Source organism: Oncorhynchus mykiss, chromosome 13, assembly GCF_013265735.2.
Source record: "Oncorhynchus mykiss isolate Arlee chromosome 13, USDA_OmykA_1.1, whole genome shotgun sequence".
Classification (NCBI taxonomy): Eukaryota; Metazoa; Chordata; class Actinopteri; order Salmoniformes; family Salmonidae; genus Oncorhynchus; species Oncorhynchus mykiss.
Window position 1 is genome coordinate 12,222,330 of NC_048577.1, and position 25,668 is coordinate 12,247,997.

A 25,668-nucleotide genomic window follows, 5' to 3' on the forward strand; every position below is an offset into this window, starting at 1 on the left:
ATTGAAGGAGAAGGGGTATTTATTGAAGTTTTTTGTTTCGCTTTCTGAGGAAAGTTCCTGATTAGGCGACCATGTACATCAAACAGGTAAACTAGCGGCGCGAGCTCCATGTCGACGACCCGCTCTCTGAAAATGATGCTTGCGGCCTAGCCAGATAGCTAGCTTTAGCTAATAAGTATTGTAAATTAAATTAACATTTACACGTAGCTAGCTAGCTAGATATAGTCTACAATACTGCACTTAGAAAAGTAATCTACAAAAATTGTCATGTGCCGGATTGCAAACAATTCTGGATCATGTCTGTCAGTAGGCTAGTTAGCTGAGGTACTAGTAGTAGTGATGCTAGTCGCTAGCTAATGTTATAGTAGCTAGCAATATGTGGTAACTTTCTTCAATCCAGCTAACGTAACTAGTTAGTGCAGATAAGTTAACTATCTTGCCAGTTAGCTATCAAGACAAGCCATTCATAAAGTAGTCACATTAGCTAGCTATTGAGATAACGTTTGTTATTAGCTAAGCTAGCTCGGAAGATACTGCCCCATCCAGCTTGCATAACATTAGTTTGCCTTTTGACATAGCTAAGACGTTAGCTGGCTAGCAATTGTTGGCAGCTAATTTCAACATCCTGTGAAAATAAACTATTGGTGGATGTCTGAATCGTTTATTCAATGCAATGTTGCTGTAACTAGCAAGCTTGGATCATTTAAGATTTGTGATAGCAGTTGCACTTCCCTTCTTATCCTCTCAGGTCATCATTCAGGGGTTCCGAAGTTACAGGGACCAGACTGTGGTGGATCCTTTCAGTCCAAAGTCCAATGTCATCGGTGAGATTCTGCAAAGTTTACTCTCTCCCAAAACCTCTGGCTATCTTTAGTCATAAACAACACCTCACGATGTAGGTAGAGGAAACAATGGCCTGCTGCCTTTCCATCCATTGATTGATTGACTGACATTTCCCTCCCTGTATGTTGTTTTCTCACAGTGGGAAGAAATGGATCTGGAAAAAGTAACTTTTTCTACGGTATGTGCGCGCTCTCCCCTTCTGATGTTTTCTACCATATGAAATTAGAAGAATATAAAAAATGGTGATGCATTTATTTGCTGTATATAATAAAAACAAATGTTTATTTTTCTTTCAGCCATTCAGTTTGTGCTCAGCGATGAATTCAGCCATCTTCGCCCCGAACAGCGCCTGGCCTTGCTCCATGTAAGTAGTGGAAGTTATACTAACAGTAATGAATATTATATAATCCTCAGTCTGTTGTTCAAATCAAAATCAAATGTATTTGTCACATACACATGGTTAGCAGATGTTAATGTGAGTGTAGCGAAATGCTTGTGCTTCTAGTTCCCGACAATGCAGTAGTAACCAATGAGTAATCTAACCTAACAATTCCACAACTACTACCTTATACACACAAGTGTAAAGGGATAAAGAATATGTACATAAAGATATATGAATGAGTGATGGTACAGAACGGCATAGGCAAGATGAAGTAGATGGTATCGAGTACAGTATATACATATGAGATGATGTAATGTAGGGTATGTGAACATTATATTAAGTGGCTAGTGATACATTTTTTTTACATCAATTTCCATTATTAAAGTGGCTGGAGTTGAGTCACTATGTTGGCAGCAGCCACTCAATGTTAGTGGTGGCTGTTTAACAGTCTGATGGCCTTGAGATAGAAGCTGTTTTTCAGTCTCTCGGTCCCTGCTTTGATGCACCTGTACTGACCTCGTCTTCTGGATGATAGTGGGGTGAACAGGCAGTGGCTCGGGTGGTTGTTGTCCTTGATGATCTTTATGGCCTTCCTGTGACATCGGGTGGTGTAGGTGTCCTGGAGAGCAGGTAGTTTGCCCCCGGTGATGCGTTGTGCAGACCTCACTACCCTCTGGAGTCTGGAGAGCCTTACGGTTGTGGGCAGAGCAGTTGCCGTACCAGGCGGTGATACAGCCCGACAGGATGCTCTCGATTGTGCATCTGTAAAAGTTTGAGTGCTTTTGGTGACAAGCCGAATTTCTTCAGCCTCCTGAGGTTGAAGAGGCGCTGCTGCGCCTTCTTCACAACGCTGTCTGTGTGGGTGGACCAATTCAGTTTGTCAGTGATGTGTACGCCGAGGAACTTAAAACTTACTACCCTTTCCACTACTGTCCAATCCTCAGTCTGTTAACCCCATAACACTGTTATAACAATGTTTTTCCCTGTCACTGCAGGAGGGAACAGGTCCTCGTGTCATCTCAGCTTTTGTGGAGATTATATTTGACAATTCTGACAACAGGTTGCCGGTAAGTTTCTCACCAAACACGATTGTCACCTTTGACTATTTAGTCAGTCATGTTTAGTTTGATATCTCTCCGTTCGTTGGTCAATAAATTCACTCTCCCTCCAGATCGACAAAGAGGAGGTATCCCTCCGCCGTGTCATCGGCGCCAAGAAGGACCAGTACTTCTTAGACAAGAAGATGGTGACGTAAGTGGCTGTTGACTACATGTCTGTTGTGACTGAGCAAAGATCGAAAATTGCCTCTCCGTTTGCTGATTACATGATGGTTACATATTCAATCACGTATGTTGATTTTGTTCCAGTAAAAATGATGTCATGAACCTCTTGGAGAGTGCTGGTTTCTCCCGTAGTAACCCCTACTACATCGTCAAGCAGGGGAAGGTAAGACGGCACTATGAACATATGCTCTAAACAGGCTCCGTTGTGCAACATTCATTGGTTATTTGCTGCAAACATGTTTCTTTGCACCACTGTGCTGACTATATATCTGTTCATACAACCCAACGTCTCATACAATGATATCTTAAGTAACATGTTTTCCCCTGTTCGTAATCTGTGTCCAGAACAACCATAGAACTTTCTACATAAATTATACAAAGGATAACTTTAATATGTTTCGTCTCTCAAATGGCTACCCAGACTATTTGCGCCCCCCATCTTTATGCTGCTGCTACTCTGTTATTAACTCTACCTACATGTACATATTACCTCGACTAACCGGTTCCTCCGCACATTGACTCCTGTACCGGTACCCCCTGTATATAGCCTCACTATTGTTATTTACTGCTGCTCTTGAATTATTTGTTACTTTTATTTCTTGTTTTTTAGGTATTTTTCTTAACTGCATTGTTGGTTAAGGCCTTGTAAGTAAGCATTTCACTGTAAGGGCTACACCTGATGTATTCGGCGCATGTGACAAATAACATTTGATTCATCATGTATCCAGATCAACCATATACCTTTATACATAGGATACCTTTCATATGTTTCCTCTCTTTATCCTGTATCCAGATCACTTTATACGTAAGTTATACATGGGTATCGTTCATGTGTGTTTCCTCTCTTTATCATGTATCCAGATTAACCAGATGGCTACAGCCCCTGATTCCCAGCGTCTGAAGCTGCTGCGTGAGGTTGCAGGAACCAGGGTGTACGACGAGCGCAAGGAGGAGTCCATCTCCCTGATGAAGGAAACAGGTACAATATAAGAACCAAAGTCTCTCTATATGTCTACGATGACACCATCTAAGACTCTGTTCACATGCATTCAGTCACCAGATCTAAGCAGAGGTATCCTGACTCACTACCTAAGATTGGTTTTTATTTAGACAAATTCAAAGCGGGCAGTTATCTATGAAAAAAAAAACAGTCGACTTTCAGACCTATCGCACAAACTTTAAAAATAAATGCTGCTCTTTCAATTTCCAAATAATTTTCAGAGGAAAGGCTATATAATTTACTTCCCAGAATAAGCATCTCCCTTTCCTATTACAAATGGCCCTTGGTTGGGCCACCACAGTAGATTTAACTGTAGACCTAAATAACATACTGGTGCTCTGTTTTTGTGTTTCCCCCAGAGGGTAAGAGAGAGAAGATCAATGAGCTGCTGAAGTACATTGAGGAGCGTCTCCAGACCCTGGAGGATGAGAAGGAGGAGTTGGCTCAGTACCAGAAGTGGGACAAGATGAGGAGGGCTCTGGAGTACACTATCTATAACCAGGAGCTCAACGAGACACGTGCCAAGCTGGATGAGGTAACAATATCTATTTTTTAAATCAACTAAATGTGTTTATGGAGTTTGGGTTGAGAAATGAATACAATTTGATTTGACAGATATTTATCATGGGCACAGGATGTCTAACAAAAAGTAACTTTCAGTTGGTAGGGGTTTGCTTTTGTGGTCTGACCTTTCAAATTCTTCCCTTTTTAAATGGCATTTGATATTTTTGATTGCATAGTTAGTTACCTGTTCTTTAAATTCGGTTTCCTCTTTCAGTTGTCCTCCAAGAGAGAGACCTGTGGAGACAAGTCCAGACATCTGAGAGATGCCCAGCAGGATGCCAGAGACAAAGTAGAGGTAAGTGATTCTGCATACAGTATTTGCACAGAATGGCTTGGAGTGTATATGGATGTGATCAGCTTTTCACATTACCGAGACAAACTGTACTGAGCTGGCATGGTTACGCATCCATCCACCACAGTACCTGTAACCATGCTGAAAAGGACTAGGGGAGGGTTAGGGGAGGGTTTGGTCGGGGGGTGGGGCTCATCGCGCTCTAGTGACTCCTTGTGGCGGGCCGGGCGCCTGCAAGCTTTTTTTGGTCATCAGTTGAATGGTGTTTCCTCCGACACACGACACATTGGTGCAACTGGCTTCCGGGTTAAGCGGGCTGGTGTTAAGAAGCGCGGTTTGGCGGGTCATGTTTCAAGGGGATGCATGACTAGACCTTCGCCTCTCCCGAGCCCTTTGGGGAGTTGCAGCGATAAGACAAGATTGTAATTGGATATCACGAAATTTAAGAGAAAAGGGGGGTAAAACAAAAAGAGGTTTCTATCTTAGGGCTCTTGTGTATGCAAACCTGACCAGCTTTTTTTCTATTTCCTCTACAGTCAGTGTCCATCTAGTCTACGTATTATTCCTCTCATTGCCTCTTCTCCTCTTCCTTCCATTGTAGGAGACGGAGCGTGTGGTGCGTGAGAAGAAGTCTAAGATCAGTGCCATGAAGGAGGAGAAGGAGCAGCTGAGCTCAGAGAGACAGGAGCAGATTAAACAGAGGACCAAGCTGGAGCTCAAATCCAAAGACCTGCAGGAGGAGCTGGCCGGCAACAGCGAACAGAAGGTAGGGGAGCACAGTGGTGGGGTGGAGGGCGGGGTGAGTGTGTGCGTGTTTGAGATAGAGAGTGGTGTGTGTGTGTGCGTGTATGTGTAGTTGGCAACAGTGAACCGAAGAAACGGGGCGGTCAGAAACCTCCTCATCTGCGTCACTGTGTGTGGGTTTAGATGTGTGTGTGAGACCCCCCCCCCCCATCCTTACCTACTATGTACCTACCTCTCCATCCTCGAACGGGAGCCTCTCCATCTGCGTCAGTGATGATCCCCCCCACACCACAAACACCCCCTGCCTCTTCTTTTCTCCATCCATCCCTCCCTCCCCCTTCTTTTTCTCAGAGGGTAAGGACAGAAGCCTCTCCATCTGCGTCACTGATTCACCACACACCTCCATCTCTCTCCCCCTACTGCTAGTCTTAACCTCTATTTCTCTCTCTCCCTGCATCGCTTCATTCTGGGCAGTGGCCCAAGGGAAGAGATCTGGCCCCAATCCCTGTGTGTGTTGCAGATTAGACAGCAGCATCTCAGCGAGGTTGGATTAGGCCCACCTGGCCGGGAGAATGTTGCAACAGCTTTCTTGTTAGCTTTGTTTTGTTGGGACTGTTGGAGGGGGGCAGGAAGAGGGAAGTAGGGAGAAAGCGGGTGGGTGTACCTGCGTCATCTGCCTTTCTGACTGCTGGGAGTCACATGATCCTATCTGAGTGATATGGATCAAAGCAGATTTTAGGAAGCTCTCGGGCGGCGACAACATCGATGAGGGCAGCTCCCGGCACCTCTCTTCTTCAGAGGGGTTGGGTTAAATGAAGAAGACACATTTCAGTTGAATGCATTGTTGTACAACTGACTAGGTATCCCCTTTCCCTTATGGTTGACATATCTAGAGTAATCACGTGTGTAGATAAAATATCTGCTGGCGTTTGAACTTATTTCAGTGATGACCCCGCACACGTATGAGTATCCTCAAATGCCTCTGAGTGTCACCCGTTGTCACTATTTGTTTCTATTTAATAATGATGAATTCCTCTTCCAGAAACGTCTGCTGAAGGAGCGGCAGAAGCTGCTAGAGAAGATAGAGGAGAAGCAGAAGGAGCTGCAGGAGACTGAGCCCAAGTTCAACACTGTGAAGGAGAGGGAGGAAAGGGGCATCGCCAGGTCTGTAGGAAAACCCTACACTGCTCAAGGCTCAACAATGAATTAATCGTTTGTAATAGGCAACAACTTTTTTTTTAATGTATTAGTAAAAGGATATTTACTCATTTTCCCCCCATGTAATGTTAGTGACACCTGATGTTGAGCCACTAGAAAGTGAATGAAGTTGGTTCTCTTGTAATCCTCATTGGTGAAAGACTGGAGTGTCCAACATGGCACCTTATTAGTAGGCCACTAAATAAGGAATAAGCCCCCCCCCTTCAGAATTGTTTTCTGAACTTCCCTATGTACCTTTTAACACCTCCTGTCATCCCTCGCTCCACCCAGACTGGCCCAGGCCACCCAGGAGAGAACAGACCTGTACGCCAAGCAGGGCCGTGGCAGCCAGTTTACTTCTAAAGAGGAGAGGGACAAGTGGATCAAGAAGGAACTCAAGTCCCTAGACCAGGCCATCAACGACAAGAAGAGGCAGATTGCTGCCATCCATAAAGACCTGGAGGACACGGAGACCAACAAGGAGAAGAACCTGGAACAGTATAGTGTATAGAACCTCATGACTCATTAACAGTTTAATTGGAACTATTATGGTTGATTATAGTGCGAATGATTTTGTTTAAATAGAACGTTTGATTCTGTTCTAGATTTCACTCTGTTCTATAATTCTTGGGATCAAGTTTCTATTTGACTGGTCTGTTTTTCCCTGTAGAAACTGGACCAGGACCTGAATGAGGTGAAGACCAGGGTGGAAGAGCTGGACAAGAAATACTACGAAGTCAAGAATAAGAAGGATGAGCTGCAGAGCGAGAGAAAGTAAGATCATGATCTATATCTTAATCATTTGTTTTGCTCCATCTTGTTTCTTGGGTTGAGTCATTGCGCTGTTAGGCAAAGATATTGATTTGAACCTGTAAATCTTTACTTCGTCTTCTCGCTTTTCTTTCTTCTTTACTGCTTTTTGGTCAATGTTCGTTGAGTCATCGTTTGCGCTTTTATATATTGATTCTATCTTATAAATCGTAACTTTTTTTATTTTATTTTTTACTCTTTCCTCATTGAGTCATGGGTTTGCACTTTAAATATTTATTTACTGAGAAAATATGTATCTACTTTGTCTGGAATCCAAGACGAAGGCCTATAAGCCCTGACTCGATCTCCACCGTGTAAAAGGTTGGATGGTTGTTCCCCTTAAGACTTACATTCAGCTTCCGCCTGGCAACCTTTATTTCCTTACCAGACTGGTCTGCTCTGCTGTGAATGTCAGCATGCCTTTCCCCTCTCCTCTCCTTAACAATGGAGAGGTATTTATAACCCTGTGAGATGGATGCTGCCTGGTGCTTTGCACTGTGTGCTGTAGAGAAGGGCCTTGAGATACTGAGTTGTGTGAGGAGGAGGGAGAAGACCAGAGACGATGAATAGAATATGACATATGGGTCATTAATGTTTACAATAGAGCTGCTCTCAAAATTAAGGCATTTTCCTGGAAATGATTCAACAAAATGTGCATCTACAATATTTGCCCTGGCTGCATAATTTGGTACAATGTCTTTTGGGCTGAATGACAAGTTAATGCATTAAACTAGCAGTGTGTTTGTCTGTGTGCCTCCAACAGCTATCTGTGGCGGGAGGAGAACGCTGAGCAGCAGGCCCTGGCAGCCAAACGAGAGGAGCTGGAGAAGAAACAACAGCTCCTTAGAGCAGCCACCGGCAAGGTCAGTGTGACCTCCTACCCAACGAAACACACACACACACACACACACGCACCTTAGCATGCATTGTAACATCATAACATGCATATCATCATACTGCCACCTGTAAGGTCAAAATAACCTCTCCCCTATTGCGTTAGATTGACCTATGAGTCATATTAATTATAGAAGACCCACCTTCACCTCTACATGAATGTCTATGTAATCCATATCATCCTACTAGCCTTATGCTAAACCATGTGTGGTAGTTCCATTTATCTATGAACCAATGCCAGATTAGATAGGACACACACCTTCCCCTTTACACGTGATCATACTAGCCTTGTGGTAAATCTTCTGAGGCAATCATAGATTACAAAGGTCACACCTTTACATACACCCATCCATTTATAAACTCCCTGCCCCACGGCCAAGGAGAAAGAATACACACACCTTCACACGGACACTCATTTCCACACATTTACTGTTTACTACCAGTCATGTCATGGGCCTGGTGTTACAGATGAATTACTAAGTCCACACCATGAAATGAAGGCTACACACACCGTCACACTACCTACTCAACCGATGGTCGATGGCTCGGCTTTAGCAACGATGAGTCACTGATGAAAGCAATCCCACCTGAACACTGAAGATTCACTTTGTGACTCCATTATTGGGGAAAGAGAGAGAGGTAGTGATTTTGTGACTCAACCAATTATTAGGGAAAGACATTGCGTAGAGGTAAAGACAGTCTAACAAAGAATCAGCCCACCCCTTTCTTCCCACTCTCCTAGAAATCTACAGTGTATGTCTATGACTCAGCTGCTTATTACTTTTTCAGTCACACTCTAATCAGTCCTTTCTTCAATCAAAATCTCCTCAAAATGACGTTCTATCAAAATTCCGGGTGGTTAGCTTGGTGATTGCCGTCTTTACTTGCTTGAGTGGTCCGGTCGAAGCTGACTTATACCCGGGACGTCACAGAGAGTACTTATCTTTTGGACAACAGAATGTGGAAAATCACTATTTTCACCTACGTAGACTAGTGATGGGCACTATTATTATAAATATCCAAACGGACGTTAGTTTTCAATGACTTCAGAGTACATACAAAGATAGACCATGACATTTTAAGAAAACAACAGTTTGGCTGTTTTTATGACTGGGCCCCATAACAAACAAATAAAGAGGTGCCGGTAGCCTACACACTTTTCACGCATGTGGCTTATTGTGGGTCAATCAAAGCTTCACTACCATCAAAGGCTCCATGTGTAGCAAGTGAACTGGGAGATTTCTAATCAATGCTAAATGGATTTAGAATGATGGAATTAAATTGGCTAAATTATGAGGATTAGGCTACAATGAGCAACCAACAGGTAGGCTGTTTTAATTTTAATTGAGTTGTAGACAAGGACGTGGGGATCAAAACAGGTGCTTTCTTTAAAACGCATCTACTTCAACTGTTCGAATATCTCAAAAAAATTCAAGATATTATTCGAAATCTTTTCAAATGCCCATCCCTAATGAAGACACTGACGCCACAGATAAATATGCATTTAAAAAGTGTTGAAATGTTAAGGTAAATCTAGCTGTTTTTGTCCACACTAGGCCATTTTGAACGGTATTGACAGCATCAACAAGGTGCTGGAGCATTTCCGCAGAAAGGGGATCAACCAGCACGTCATCAACGGTTACCATGGCATCGTCATGAACAACTTTGAGTGTGAGCCCGCCTTCTACACCTGTGTGGAGGTCACCGCGGGAACCAGGTGAGTTCTTTTCTCCTGGATTGGAGGACACATTGGAGGAGAAGATCTGAGTTTCTTCCTCTCTGACCTCCGGGGTGTTTTGAGAAGGAGACGGGGAGAGGGGACACAGTGAATCGTGGAAAGACCATTGAGAAGGCCAGAGAGAAGCTTGTTTCCTCAATGTAAAAGTAACTGTTACTCAAACTTGTTGGCTCATACTCCTTCATGTCCCTCTCTCGACCAGGTTGTTTTACCACATAGTGGAGACCGACGAGGTGAGCACCAAGATCCTGACGGAGTTCAACAAGATGAACCTGCCTGGAGAGGTCACCTTCCTGCCCCTCAGCAAGCTGGATGTCAGGGACACCGCCTACCCTGAGACCAACGTAAGGGAATATTCTTGAATGGAATCGTCCTAAAAGTGTAACCAAGCAAAAAAATCTAACATACCTCAAATACCGTACTATGTATTTGACCCAGGCCTGCTATGTCTTAGGCTTGTCAAAGAGCGTTAAACTGACCTATATTTCCTCTCTCTCTCCTTTAGGATGCCATCCCCATGATCAGCAAGCTGCGCTACAGCCAGCAGTTTGACAAGGCCTTCAAGCACGTGTTTGGAAAGACCCTGATCTGTCGTAGCATGGAGGTGTCCACCCAGCTGGCCAGGGCATTCACCATGGACTGCATAACACTGGAGGGTAGGTATCGACTAACGTGATCAAGATGTCAATTAATGTAAATGACACCAATTCTGGTCTGCCTTTTACAGTCTATGTTCAAGTAACTAGAGGTTTCTTGGTGTAGATTTTGAAATTTAACGTTTTTTGTTGTGTTTGTGAGTTGGGTGTTTTTCTGCTGCAGAGGTGACCAGCACAGTACCATACCAGTTAGTGTGCTGTGGGACAGTTTATTTATTTAGTTAATTGTAATTTAATTTTTTATTTTTCTGGTGTGTGATTTTGTTATTTATATATATATAAATTTTTGTTTTGTTACTGTGTCTCTCAGGTGACCAGGTGTCCCACCGCGGGGCGCTGACAGGGGGTTACTATGACACCAGGAAGTCACGTCTGGAGCTGCAGAAGGACATGAGGAAGGCTGAGGAGGAGCTGGGAGAGCTGGAGGCCAAACTCAACGAGAACCTCCGCAGGAACATCGAACATATCTTTTAACTCCATTGTTAGTTTGTTGGTTCATTCATTCATACAGATCTTCCTAGTCCTCTAAATTAAAGACCCAAACTGATTTTTTTTGTAGGGCCTTATAAAATTAGATTGTTTTTGTCTAATATCCGCTTTGTTTCTCCCCAAATTCCGTTTTCTCCATTTTGTTTTTCCAGGTTTCTGTTTTCCCCTGTTTCTTCAAGTTTTCGTTCTCAAAATCACACTTAAAAAAGGAAAAACAACTTAATTGGAAATGTGTATTTTTGGATGTAGTTATCCTTTTCATTCTAGTGCACACCAAGCACTTGGCTGTTGTTTAAATCAAACCAAACTGTATTAGTCACCGAATACAGCAGGTATATTCACCTTACAGTGAAATGCTTACTTACAAGCCCCTAACCAACAACACTTTAAGAAGTAAAAAAATATATATATAATATATACAGGGGATGCCGGTACAGAGTCAATGTGCAGGGGCACCAGTTAGTTGAGGTAGTATGTACATAGAGTAGAGTTCATTTGTGTTTTTGTAGTGCACGTGACGGTAGAGATTGCAAAACACATACTGATGCAAATAACCATATCATTCTGCCAGGTAAGCATAGGCTACTTTGTAGTTAACATTTAAATGGAAAGGTTTTCGGGAAAGCCCTTTCGATCTAACAAGACCTTTCATTAGCATCATCTCGAATGGCTACACAAGGTGGTAGACACGCAGTTTTAGGAAATACGAATAACTAATGCATTCTGTTAATTTATTATGATAAACTTTGGCAAATTAATATTCAATACATTTAGTTGATTCCCTACTAAGTTCAATGCGTTTTAAAATATTGTTGAATTCCGTTTTAATATCTGGATTCCATGATTCTGTCTGCGTTTTCCACATCGGGGATTTTATAGGCACTGTTTATGTTTCTGATTAGTCAGGAATACAGGCATGTATTGATTTGTGATTTGACCCATTTACCATGGTCCTGTCTCAGTCTAGCTTGTCGTACACTAACTCAACTCCCTACCTTACAGTGGACCTGAAGTGAGTCAGACACCAGAGATACTAATATGCCATTTTAGTCCTAAATACAGAGGCTCAGTAGGTGATGGTGTGTTGTCATCTATCTCACGCTAAGTTGGAGGAGATTTAATGTGTAAAAGATGAACAGGTTTCGTATTGAAATGGGTGGGATAGTGTGTGGTGTTTCATGTCATTTAGTTGTAAAACATGGGGATTAAGCAGGTAATGGAGTGTCTCATGTTTTCCTCTCCCTGGTTCTCAGGAGGTTGTGTGTGATTGGCTGGTTGGAGGGTATTTCATGCCTCCAGGTTATGTCTTGAACCCAGCAGGAGGGAGGAGGTGTGTGTAGGTGGATGTTGGAGGATTACATGTATAATATGAGTGTGTGTGATGGCGAGCCAAAGAGGATTAGCTAGAGTGTGAGAGAAAGAGGGAGAGCAAGAGCATTGCCCTCAGACCTCTTTCTCTGTGAGTCACTGGTAGCAGGCAGCACCACGCCGTGTGTGTGTGTGTGCGCGCGCTTGAGTTGATTGTTGACATGGCATCACTCCTGTAAGCCCCCAGCAATGAGTCAGAGGTTCAATCAATGATTTTAAAAGGATGTTTATTTATATAGATATATTTTTTTATCTACACCACCTCTGGCCCTTAGGTAAGCTTGCCATTAGGGAGATGCCTGTCTGTTTTATTTTAAATCAGTCTTTAAAGGGGCAATCTGTCATTGCTACATCATTTTTTGACTTATTAATTATGATATGGACCCATTGAATCAAATTTAGAAATGACTGATGAGCTTAGTTCACCTGTCATACCCCCCAAAAATATGCCAATGTTTGTAAACAAAGTAAATGTAAACGAACACTATATAGACTCAAAACATGGTTAAAACTATAATTTTGATATCATGGACCGTCAGTCCTATGCATTTGAGAGCGGTTACATTTCTCCAGCCCTGTCCCTCAGCTTTTAACCCAAACGGGCAAGGAGTCCAATTTTTTATTGTTTAAATTGCTGATGGCCACTTCAATTATATGGAAAACGAAAGATCTATCTCATGTATGAAGTATGTTCCTTAACCCTCCCCTGTATGTATCAACAATGAGATCTATAGGTTATATAGGTCCTACTTGTTTATAAAGTATGTTCCTTAACCCTCCCCTGTATGTATCAACAATGAGATCTATAGGTTATATAGGTCCTACTTGTTTATAAAGTATGTTCCTTAACCCTCCCCTGTATGTATCAACAATGAGATCTATAGGTTATATAGGTCCTACTTGTTTATAAAGTATGTTCCTTAACCCTCCCCTGTATGTATCAACAATGAGATCTATAGGTTATATAGGTCCTATTTGTTTATAAAGTATGTTCCTTAACCCTGCATCACGTATCAACAATGAGATCGACCAGCTGATGAACCAGATGCAACAGATTGAGACCCAGCAGAGGAAGTTCAAGGCCTCCAGAGACTCCATCCTGTCTGAGATGAAGATGCTCAAGGAGAAGAGGCAGCAGTCCGAGAAGACGTTCATGCCGAAGGTGAGGTTGATTTGGACTTCAATGTGTCTCTTGGTTTCTATCGGGCCCTATTCAAGGGAATCATGAATAAAATGTAGCCGTAGTTGACTGAATCAGACCTTGATCCAGTTCAGCGTTATGACCAAAAAATGTCAGATTGTTTTGAGATTCAGAAAAGTACCGTACACATCCAGGAGGATGATAAGAGGGGTGTATTTATATACCCTACAAATGTCAGTATTATGCTGCCATGACAAGCACCCCGCCTTTTTACATTTGAGAAAATGCAGCAGTCTGAGAAGACATTCATGCCTAAGGTAGCCTATAGTTATATAGCTAACTTTATGATTGTTGCTGTCTTCTTCTGTCTAGACTTCTTGAATTATCTTGTACATGTAGTCCACCAGTTGAACACATGAACACATTGCTGCACTGTTCTAGCATAAACTGTGCCTGCTGCTTGCAAACCAAATGTCATCTTTTGGGCATTGATAAAGTAATTTCAACCCATTTAATCTCTCCTCACAGCATCACTCTCTCCAGTCTCTAGAGCCCTGTCTCCATTCCATGGAGTCTACCCTGTAACTCTTCCTCTCTTCAACTATCTCTCCTTTGTTCTCTCCTCACAGCAACGTTCACTGCAGTCTCTAGAGGCCAGTCTCCATGCCATGGAGTCCACCAGGGAGTCTCTGAAGGCTGAGCTGGGGACAGACCTGCTCTCTCAGCTCAGTCTGGAGGACCAGAGACGTGTTGATGACCTCAACGACGAGATCAGACAGCTGCAGCAGGTAAGGAGACAGTTAATGAAACACTACAGGGGGAACAAGTTTAAACGGGGCACTGTGTGGATGTATGTGGTGTTTGAATGGCTGGATAGCTGGATGGTTTTACCTACTGTTAAGACCTTGACGTCGAAATCAGACCACTCCAACATGTAAACATTACAGCTAGAGACAGGAAACACGTTTAAATTGGGGCACAGATTATATCTAGAATGAATGAATTACATTTTTATTTTTGTCATCACGAATTGGCAACACATCCCTTGTGAATTAATTGACACATAAACAAACATTGCAATACCACAGTGAATTATTGTAATGATCATTCTTCTTCTGTTCTCTGCATTACGCATCGCATAAAGAGTGAAACAAGTTCAATCAGTACATAATATTAAATAAGGTTATCCAAACAATAATTATATTCCTAGAGCAGTAAAATCATACATGCATGCATATACAGATAAATAAATACATATTAAACAGAAGGCATTTAAACCCAGTCTGGCACAAAGAGAAGATTCATTTGGGAGACAAGCCTATACACAATCTATATACACACGTACAATTTACCACATAGAAGGTAAATATTTTTACAATGTAATTATAGGTAGCCCTTTTCTTTTACTCCAGTCTTTATCTACATTTTCCACAAATGGAAATACACAATGGACCAAAGAAAATGTTGTTTCTCCTCATCGCTCAGCCACATAATGCCAGGGTATATCTGGTGTGCTTTCTGAAATAAGAGCAAGCGTATATCGTGGTAGGAAGGGCAATAGAGGATAAAATTAGTTAAATTCTCAATTTCTTCGAGGTCATAATAGTTACATAGTCTTTCCTCTTCCATTTCATCACAATACCGACCTGTTTCAATACGCAGAGGCAATATCGTTGATCTTACACTTATACATCTTGCACATAGCGATCTCTTGCTTTTACCTACATAATATATCTCTCACACACAAATTCACCCTTAATCAAACAAAAGGTTCTCAATTTGGGTTTATGATTCATCTCCACCCATTTTTCCCCCAAATTGCATCAACAGTTGTTTTTTAATCATATCTATGTCTCCCTTAATTTAGGCGTCTCCTTGTTTTATACCCGAGGGTGTGGGAAACCAATCTGTACGATAAAATTTCCCATCAACCCGTCTTTAACAAACTATAGGCTAAAAGATCCCTATTTACAAAATCAATGTTTTAATTCTATTTAATTTAACCTTTTATTTAACTAGACAATACTAAATCAAAAGCTTTCTGGAAATCAATGAAACATGCAAAAAGTAGGCTTCTCTTCGTGTAATCTATTTCTGATTATTGTACAGACCGAGAAGATATGATCTATACAGGCGGTGGACTTTTGTTTTGTTCTTCCACCAGAATGTTTTTATCCTGCAAAAAGGTCAATAGCCTATTGTTGAGGATGGATGAATATAATCTATAAACCGTACTTAATAAACTTATGCCTCTATAGTTCAATGGCACTCTCGGGTCTTTTTTTTTGTTGAAGATATGGGAATGGGATTCACTATAAACTTGTATGGCAGTATACTTTACTCAAAAACAAATTTGGAGCAAATTATATAGGACTTCAATTAATTATTATTATTTTTGTATTTTTTTAACCTTGATTTAACTAGGCAAGTCAGTTAAGAACAAATTATTTTTTACAATGACAGCCTACCGTCAATTTAGGGGATTTTTTAACCTCATTAGGCTAAACACTTAGCCTAAACACAATCACTTTCTTAACTTTTGCAGACAGCTCCTCATTTAAGTATGGGGTTACATATATACGAGGGATCTGACATTTTATTTTCCATTTTAGTTCTCTGGGAACATGTGTCTTTTTGTAAAATGATTCCTCAAAATATGCTACATTTTCAATACCTGAGAACAATCTAGCAAACCGCTTCTCCCACTCCTTAAGAACCTGTGTAATATAAGAGTTCAGCCCCCTTGTGGATTTATTGTCTGTATCCCCTCAAGGTGTAATAACTGCCCTCTCTTATATCTCCGTTTAAATAGGTGCAGTCTTTTATCAAACACATGCTCTTTTTTTCTTAAATTCCTTCCTAAAATGTTCTCTTGTATTCCTATCTTTACACTGTAAAAATAAGTTCTTAGCCTTGTGCATTACTGACCATAGATCCTTTAGCTTATCATTCCAATAAGACTTGTTCGGCTTGTAAACTTTCCTGGACTTCTTTATTCACATACTTTTTTTCCATATTTCAGAATATATAGTATCACAAAATGTTTCATACCACACATCTAAATCAAATGCTGTTTCTTGGCAAGGTATTGATGAGTTCCACCAGAGCTCTACATGCCAGTTCAGAACATAGATAGTCATTTAGCACATTTATCTTATTGTAATTAGGCCTGTACTGGGTATGTATCTGCTTGTAATTAGGCCTGTACGGGGTATGTATCTTCTTGTAATTAGGCCTGTACAGGGTATGTATCATCTTGTAATTAGGCCTGTACGGGGTATGTATCGTCTTGTAATTAGGCCTGTACTGGGTATGTATCTTCTTGTAATTAGGCCAGTACGGGATATGTATCTGCTTGTAATTAGGCCTGTACGGGGTATGTATCTTCTTGTAATTAGGCCTGTACAGGGTATGTATCATCTTGTAATTAGGCCTGTACGGGGTATGTATCGTCTTGTAATTAGGCCTGTACGGGGTATGTATCTGCTTGTAATTAGGCCTGTATGGGGTATGTATTTGCTTGTAATTAGGCCTGTACTGTACAGGGTATGTATCTTCTGCCCCGAATGATGTATTACCTGGTTGAGAAAGTTTGTGGATGTTATCAAGAATACAGACAGTGATTGAATGAATACCAAAAGTTCACTTGATTCTAATTTATCACCCTGTCCCTGATGATAGAAGAAAATGATGGCTTATGATCATTTCCCTGTCTTGTTCCTTCCGTTGTTATATCATACATGGATTGTTAACAGCTTTGTCTTTTTGATACAAAAACACACAAACACCCTCAGACTCACAGTCGATTTTTAAGTGTCCTCGATGAGTTGAGCGCTAGCTAGCTGCGGTGGTGTGGGCACTGCATTCACAGCCAACCACACAGACACACTACCAGCTGCTCACAATGACCACCTCAGTAGCCACCTCAGCCGTTCTATCTGCTAACGTTATGCAATCGTCCCCGATTATAGAAATAGGCTCATGTTCTGTACAGGAGTAGGTAGACAGGCTGTGACCCTCAGTCTCCTCTCTCTTTCTCTCCCCGCCTGCAGTTCTTTTCATATTTTTTTTCCTCTAAATTCATTTCTCTTTCTTTCTTATGAAGGCTCCTTTGTTTGGGGTGTGAGTGGGGGGGTACGCTCTATTTCTCTCATCTATTCTATTACAAACAGAGGGAGTCTCTCTCTGAAATGTGTTCTGTATTTTGTTATGAAAGATGAGGACAAGAATGTTGAACAACAAACATGATTGTTGTGTTTGTGTGTGATGTATTGTTGTATGAAAGGAGCAATTCATCATGTTATCTTTGTGTGTAGGACAACAGGCAGCTGCTGAATGAGAGGATCAAGCTGGAGGGGATCATGACCAGGGTGGAGACGTACCTCAATGAGAACCTACGGAAACGCCTCGACCAAGTAGAACAGGTATGGTGTTACACAATGTGCAAAACTAAACCTAGAACAAGTCCGGTTCCACAGTAGAGGTACTGTTCCACAATTTTCTAAACAGAAACTAGAACCGGTCTGGTTCCAGAATGTCTAGATGGGAACCTAGAACAGGTAGAATTCCAGAATATCACAATAGTGACATTTTTATTATAATTTTTTATTTAACATTTTTTCAGTCAGAATTTATTTCACAATGTCTCGTGACCCCACCCCCACATATTGACACAACCTTAAAATTGCATCATTAACTTTTTTACATCAACAAATAACCTTCAATTCATTACATTTTAATCTGTTATCAAAATGAAAAGAAACCATTAAATAAATACTCAATAAAATGTCATTTTTCTAAATATCTTTCTCAAAAACGATTGTATGTTGTCCCATACGATAATCTGTACTGTTTATTTTTTTGTTCCCGACTTTGAATACCACTGCTGTAGGAGATGTATGAGCTGAGAGAATGTGTTTGTTACTCATTATTAACTTCTTTCTCCATGTGATCCTGTAGGAGTTGAATGAGCTGAGAGAGACTGAGGGAGGCACCATGCTCACAGCCACCTCCTCAGAGCTGGAGGGAATCAACAAACGCATCAAAGATACACTGGCACGCTCCGAGGGTAGGTCTCACACAAACACACACACACACACAGGCATTAGCAATATAATGGAGCTCACAGGAAGTATTGTATTGGTCTCTCTTGAACAGTAGTACGTTATTTGACCTGAATTGATGAAAACCTACACACAATTGTCAATATCAATAGAGGTACAACTCAAGTACAATAGTTACGTCTTCAAAGTGCCAACTGTCCCTGTTCATCCCCCAGACCTGGATGTGCTGATCGACAAGGCGGAGATTGAGGTCAAGGACCACGCCAAGAGCATGGACCGCTGGAAGAACGTAGAGAAGGAACAGAACGACGCCATCAACCATGACACCAAGGAGTTGGAGAAGATGACCAACCGACAGGTCCGCCTTTTGAATCGTCAGCTAAATTAGAGTTCAGTGTTTCCATTATTTTGGATAGATTGGGGGTAAAGGCCCTGCAATAGACTAGCATCCTGCCCAGTCGGTGTACAGAAACAGGAGATGGGCTCCTGCTCCTATGAGCCGTTCTGGCTCGCACAAACCAAGGCTACTTACTGTACCTTATTTGGATGCCCATTGACTGACCCCATGACCGCTAATCTTCCTGCAGTCCATACACACGACTAAAAATACATTCGACATAAGACTTGACAATTTATGTTGAAAGACGACAGTAGTAGACATTAAAAACATTTGATAAGCAGATATTAGAATAGTTTAAAATACCTGATAGGTAACACCTGTTTTTGCGCCTTGTGTCTCTGATCATTGCTGATGCTGTGTGGTAATAAAGTACTGTTACTACTCCTACTACAGGGCATGCTGCTGAAGAAGAAAGAGGAGTGCATGAAGAAGATCAGGGAGCTGGGGTCCTTACCACAGGAGGCCTTCGAGAAGTACCAGACCCTCACACTCAAACAGGTGAATTCTCTCTCTCGGAATAAACACACACACACACACACTCTCTCTCTAGGAGTATAGACACACACTCCCTAGGGATAAACCTGCACACATACTCTGAACACACACTCTATAGGTAAACAAACTCTCTCTCTCTCTGGACTCCCTGTCCTGTTTTTAACTTTCAGGACTTTGATTAGAAGCCAAAGCCAAACAGTCACGACGACAATAATCTCAGAGAGCCTCCTCAAGCCTCGACCGAGGGGCCAGGGCCTGGTCACATACACACGGCTGAGACACCGCCCACCCACTCTCACACTTATGAAAGCAGCAGCAGCCACCTCACTGTGACTCAGAAACCTAGTTAGCCGGCTCCTGCCGCCAGACATCCCTGGGCACCTCGGTGTGTGTCGAGTGGGCTGCTGGCTCATCTCTCATAAGTGTGTGTCTCCTTGACCAGACTAGAAATATCCTATACTTCGTGAGGATGAGCGTTAGCTTCCTTAATCTTTCTCCCCAAGACATTGAGTTTTGATTAGCTGGCCAGGTCAGATAGTGGATTCTAGAAGTGGATGAAGCCAAAGGATGATAATCTACCTCTTATACAGCCTCTCCTTTTGATAGGTCTCTTGACTTGACATAGAAACTGAAGATTATTAATAGTTTTGAGTGTCTTGGAGGGATACGTGTCAGAGTTGGGATTATGGTTTTTTCAACTCCTCTTCATACTCAAGAGATGATGATTAGAAATATCCTCTTTTGCACTTTGCCATCGAGCTTTTCGACGGAATCGTGTATGTCTACAATACAGCATGTGTAGTAACGCGTTACCTCGCCTCTTCATCCAAATGTTCCTCTCCACAAGTTGTTCTGTAAGCTGAAGCAGTGGAACACAGAGCTGAAGAAGTACGGCCACGAGAACAAGACATGTTTAATGTTACCCTAACTCTCTCTCTCTCTTCCTCTCCCTCCCTCTGTAGCTGTTCCGTAAGCTAGAGCAGTGCAACACAGAGCTGAAGAAGTACAGCCACGTGAACAAGAAGGCCCTGGACCAGTTTGTCAACTTCTCTGAGCAGAAGGAGAAGCTGATCAAGCGCCAGGACGAGCTGGAGCGAGGACACAAGTCCATCATGGAGCTCATGAACGTGCTGGAGCTCAGGAAGTACGAGGCCATCCAGCTCACATTCAAACAGGTACGTTATCCTCACTGGGAAAGTTACCAACCCCATCATTAGGTGACCGGTGCGCTTCAACCCTTGAATCAAAACCTCAATCGAGTCTCAAATTGGTACGCTTTCAACCTGATTTACATCTCTAACAGATAGACTGTGATGCCTTCTGCACATACACCTGTACCCCTGAGCAAGGTCTCAATCAGAGAATTCAACCCCCCGAATAAGTCCTTAACCTTCAACACAAATGTTCATGATTTAACCATATGAAACTCAAGACTCCAAATGAAGGACATGTTGTTGTTGAGTTCTGTCAGAATGAGTTCAACGAAGCACATTCACATTGCTGGATTGATAATATTAGTTTTTACTTACAAGCTCTTTTTCATTTTACAGTAATAATCTCTGTTCCAGAGTGACTAACCAGGGCCTCTCGGGTGGCGCAGTGGTCTAAGGCACTGCATCGCAGTGCTAGCTGGGCCACCAGAGACTCTGGGTTCGAGCCCAGGCTCTGTCGCAGGAGGTCCATGGGGCGATGCACAATTGACCTAGCGTCGTCCGGGTTAGGGAGGGTTTGGCCGGTAGGGATATCCTTGTCTCATCGCACACTAGCGACTCCTGTGGCGGGCCGGGCGCAGTGCACGCTAACCAATGTCGCCAGGTGCACGGTGTTTCCTCCGACACATTGGTGCTGCTGGCTTCCGGGTTGGAAGCGGTGCGGCTTGGTTGGGTTGTGTTTTGGAGGACGCATGGCTTTCGACCTTCGTCTATCCCGAGCCCGTACGGGAGTTGTAGCGATGAGACAAGATAGTAACAGAGCCAATTGGATACTACGAAAAGGGGGGTAAATTTTTTTTTTAAATATATATTTTTTAAGTGACTAACCATATCATGACAAATTCCATCTTTCCTCTCCTCAGGTGTCTAAGAACTTCAGTGAGGTGTTCCAGAAGCTGGTTCCAGGGGGCAAGGCCACCCTGGTGATGAAAAAGGGTGACACGGAGGGGGGTCAGTCCCAGGATGAGGGGGAGGGGGGTACCGACAGCGAGAAGGGCTCAGGCTCTCAGAGCAGTGTGCCCTCTGTAGACCAGTTCACCGGAGTCGGCATCAGGGTAAGAATGTTTATGGACCGGTGTGTGTGTTTGAGAGTGAACCCAAGAACCACTAGAGAGATTTGTGATAAATAGTGTAAATGTCATATGTACTCTGAATAGCTTTTATAAGGTATTTTTTTCTCCCAATGTTACACAATGTAATCAAAGAGCCAGTGTCGATACCACATTACACTTGTTTTTTATACACACACAGAGACGACACCAATTGTTGGTCATGGAAATTTGGTTGAAAGTCATGAAATTCGATATGTCAATGTGTATGTAGAAAGTATTCATACCCACATTTTGTTGTTACGTCCTGAATTCAAAATAGATTAACATTCAAATACATATCACCCATCTACACACATGCCCCATAAGGACAGTGAAAACATGTTTTCAGATTTTTTAAAACTAATTTATAGAACATTTTATACAGAAATATCTCATGTAAATAAGTATTCACACCCCTGAGTCAATGTTACATGTTACAATCATCTTTGGCAGCGATTACAGCTGTGAGTCTTTCTGGGTAACTCTAAGAGCTTTGCACACCTGGATTGTACAATATTTGCCCATTTATTATTTTAAAAATTCTTCAAGCTCTGTCAAGTTGGATGTTGGTCATTGCTAGACAGACATTTTCAAGTTTTGCAATAGATTTTCAAGCAAATTTAAGTAAAAATGGTATTAGTCTTGGTAAGCAACTCCAGTGTATATTTGACCTTGTGTTTTTAGATTATTGTCCTGCTGAAAGGTTAATTTGTCTCTGTCTTTTGGAAAGCAGACTGAACCAGGTTTTCCTCTAGCTCCATTCCATTTATTTTTATCCTAAACTCCCTAGTCCTTGCCGACGACAAGCATACCCATTACATGATGCAGCCACCACTATGCTTGAAAATATGAAGAGTTGTACTAAGTGTTGTGTTTTTGGATTTCCCCCAAACATAATGCTTTGTATTCAGGACAAAGTTCATTTCTTTGCCACATTTTTTACAGTTTTACTTTAGTGCCTTATTGCAAACATGTTTTTTTTTTTTAAATGTATTCTTACATGCTTATTTTGACTCTGTCATTTAGATTAGTATTATGGAGTAACTACAATGTTGTTGATCCATCCTCAGTTTTCTGCCACAGCCATTAATCTCTGTAACTGTTTTAAAGTCACCATTGGCCTCATGGTTTCCTTCCTCTCTGACAGCTGAGTTAGGAAGGACGCCTGTATCTTTGTAGTGACTGGGTGTATTGATACACCATCCAAAGTGTCATTAATAACTTAACCAAGCTCAAAGGGATACATTTTTACCAATAGGTGCCCTTTGCTAGGTATTTGTGGTTGACTCTGTGTTTGAATTTCACTGCTCGACTGAGGGACCTTGCAGATAATTGTATGTGTCGGGTACAGAGATGAGGTAGTCATTTATGTTAAACACTATTATTGCACACACATAGTGAGTCCATGCAACTTACTTGTTACACATAGTGAGTCCATGCAACTTACTTGTTAAGCAAATGTTTATTCCTTAACATGTTTAGGCTTGCCATAACAAAGGGGTTGAATACTTACTGATTCAAGACATTTCAGCTTTTCATTTTTTATTATTTACAAAAAACACAATTCCACTTTGACATTATGGTGTATTGTGTGTAGGCCAGTGATACAAAATCTGAATTGATTCCATTTTAAATTCAGGCAGTAACACAACAAAATGTGGAAAAAGTCAAGGGGCGTGAATACTTTCCGAAGGCACTGTATGTGTTTTTCCTTTTCAATAATATTCCACATGTGTTTCTCTGGTCTTGCCCCCCTCCAGGTGTCGTTCACGGGGAAGCAGGGGGAGATGAGGGAGATGCAGCAGCTCTCTGGAGGTCAGAAGTCCCTGGTGGCCCTGGCCCTCATCTTCGCCATCCAGAAGTGTGACCCCGCTCCTTTCTACCTGTTTGATGAGATCGACCAGGCCCTGGACGCACAGCACAGGAAGGCTGTCTCGGGTAATAACACCACTCATAGCAAATAAATATAGCATATTGTATACAACACAACCACTCACAGACGGCCTCCCTTGGATAAGAAGAGATGGAGTAAGTGTGTTGAATTTACAGCTAGCCTTTCTGTCTTGATTTTCAATGGGTGGCAGGTAGTTTAGCAGTTAAGAGCGTTGGGCCAGTAACTGAAAGGTCGCTGTTTCAAATCCCCGAGTCAAGTTGGTCGATGTGCCCTTGAGCAAAGCACTTAACCCTAATTGCTCCTGTAAGTCACTCTGGAGCGTCTGCTGAATGACAAAAGTATCTGTAAAATAAATGTTCTGACTTTAATAAGTCTGTTGAATTTACAGCTAGCCTTTCTGTCTTGATTTTCAATGTTCGGCCATCCACAACCCTTGCCTGGCTGCCTGAACTCCTTGCTCAGGCCAAACGCTACTCCCATGGACGTTAGTTTCTTCTCCACAATGAGTCTGGATCTGAGTACCTCCCCAACGATTTCTAGAACTCTAACATGTTGTGATTGGTCCCAGAAACGGATGGGTTGGGCCAGAGCCCGAACACACTTAAGCAAAGCAGCAATTTGAAAATTTGTCATTGGCTTTGATACTCTTGATTGGTTAGAAATTAACCAATAGCTGTTGACTTTGTTTTGTACAACACCCATCATTTTGACGTCCTCACAAATGGCTTCAATGATGGCAGTCATATAGAGCAGTGGAAGAATTCAGTTTGAGTCGTCAGGCAACCACAATCCTTCAAGCAAGCATGAAGAAATGTGAGCATTATAACATATCTATAAATCTCTTATCCTTACCAGTGTGTAATGTGTGTTCCAGATATGATTGTAGAGCTGGCGGGCCATGCCCAGTTTATCACCACTACTTTCAGACCTGAGCTTCTGGAGTCAGCCGACAAGTTCTACGGAGTCAAGTTCAGAAACAAGGTGAAGTTACTTAAACGTTTATACGTTGGTCCACATCGGTATGAATGTGTGGGTACTGGCTACTCACTCCCTGGCTAGTTTTAGACTAGTTTAATAACCTCTGGCATTCAGAGACGTGAAAAGTATGTTTCATAAGATGGTTGTCTCAGTGGAACTCAGACACAGGCATTGGTCACTCACTGTGTGTGTGTTTCCAGGTGAGTCACATTGACGTGATCTCGGCAGAGCAGGCGAAAGACTTTGTGGAGGACGACACTACCCATGGTTAAGAATAATCAACTCTTCCTCATCCACCTCCGTAGTGCACTGCCTAACTCTGAGCCTTCAGTCCTCTCCACTCTGACAGAACTCAACCAGGACTCTATGGTCAGCCATTATTGGAATCTATTCCCATTCTAGCGTCAGAACTCCCAGGTCCATCATCTAGCGTCAGAACTCCCAGGTCCATCATCTAGCGTCAGAACTCCCAGGTCCATCATCTAGCGTCAGAACTCCCAGGTCCATCATCTAGCGCTCAGTAGCTCCACAACTGTTCCCTCCTCTATGACATCGTTATGACGACATCCATCGTCTTGGCGGCCGAGGAGGGGAAATAAAAGTTAATTTTGTTTTTTTCTGGCCTGTTTTTATTTTATTTTTAACAACGTTTTCAGGTGGTCATGTTGATGTTTGAGATGAGAGTTGAATTTCAGTGCTGGCGCAGCCTTTGACCTCATTGTTTATTGAAAATGGAGAACCTTTCAGATTTAAATGCATGTTCTTTTTTTATTTGAAACTGTTGGTCTGTGCTGATGTTGTGCTGAGGATTTTTCATCATAAATTGGTTGGTCACTTTGAATCTCAAACTGTGAGGTATAGTGAAAGACAGAGAAATAATAACCCGTTTGTCAGAATAATCTTTTTTAAGATATGACATATTATTAACTTGTAATGTCGTTACCAGAAAAATGGTTTGAAACAATCTGAATTTTTTGTATTCTTTCTTTTTGTTAACAGTGTCTTGGCATTCCCTGTTGTAGGTCATTATCTTGTAACCAGTTAGTTCTACACTGACTGCAGCATTTTAACTAGTTGTTCTCTCCATGTTACTCTATTAGAAAACAATAAAAATCGTATAAGGATATTTCCTGAA

At 42.0% G+C, this 25,668-nt stretch overlaps 1 protein-coding gene across 1 annotated transcript in view; it reads left to right on the forward strand.

The window, feature by feature from the left end:
* LOC110493427 (structural maintenance of chromosomes protein 3) overlaps nt 1-25,668 on the forward strand; it is a 25,812-nt gene extending 144 nt beyond the window's left edge. Inside the window, exons 1-30 of the mRNA XM_036940228.1 lie at nt 1-86; nt 749-824; nt 983-1,021; nt 1,140-1,207; nt 2,221-2,292; nt 2,397-2,476; nt 2,593-2,671; nt 3,370-3,487; nt 3,868-4,043; nt 4,287-4,367; nt 4,966-5,130; nt 6,151-6,272; nt 6,597-6,810; nt 6,976-7,079; nt 7,879-7,978; nt 9,566-9,726; nt 9,950-10,091; nt 10,253-10,403; nt 10,714-10,866; nt 13,271-13,422; nt 14,031-14,189; nt 17,718-17,825; nt 18,361-18,469; nt 18,680-18,822; nt 19,258-19,362; nt 20,322-20,534; nt 21,434-21,625; nt 23,422-23,599; nt 24,430-24,536; nt 24,734-25,668. The exon at nt 1-86 is cut by the window's left edge and continues 144 nt beyond it. Coding sequence (XP_036796123.1) covers nt 72-86; nt 749-824; nt 983-1,021; nt 1,140-1,207; nt 2,221-2,292; nt 2,397-2,476; nt 2,593-2,671; nt 3,370-3,487; nt 3,868-4,043; nt 4,287-4,367; nt 4,966-5,130; nt 6,151-6,272; nt 6,597-6,810; nt 6,976-7,079; nt 7,879-7,978; nt 9,566-9,726; nt 9,950-10,091; nt 10,253-10,403; nt 10,714-10,866; nt 13,271-13,422; nt 14,031-14,189; nt 17,718-17,825; nt 18,361-18,469; nt 18,680-18,822; nt 19,258-19,362; nt 20,322-20,534; nt 21,434-21,625; nt 23,422-23,599; nt 24,430-24,536; nt 24,734-24,805 — 3,654 coding nt within the window. The 5' untranslated portion in view covers nt 1-71 and the 3' untranslated portion in view covers nt 24,806-25,668. The remainder of the gene's footprint in view (nt 87-748; nt 825-982; nt 1,022-1,139; nt 1,208-2,220; nt 2,293-2,396; nt 2,477-2,592; nt 2,672-3,369; nt 3,488-3,867; nt 4,044-4,286; nt 4,368-4,965; nt 5,131-6,150; nt 6,273-6,596; nt 6,811-6,975; nt 7,080-7,878; nt 7,979-9,565; nt 9,727-9,949; nt 10,092-10,252; nt 10,404-10,713; nt 10,867-13,270; nt 13,423-14,030; nt 14,190-17,717; nt 17,826-18,360; nt 18,470-18,679; nt 18,823-19,257; nt 19,363-20,321; nt 20,535-21,433; nt 21,626-23,421; nt 23,600-24,429; nt 24,537-24,733) is intronic.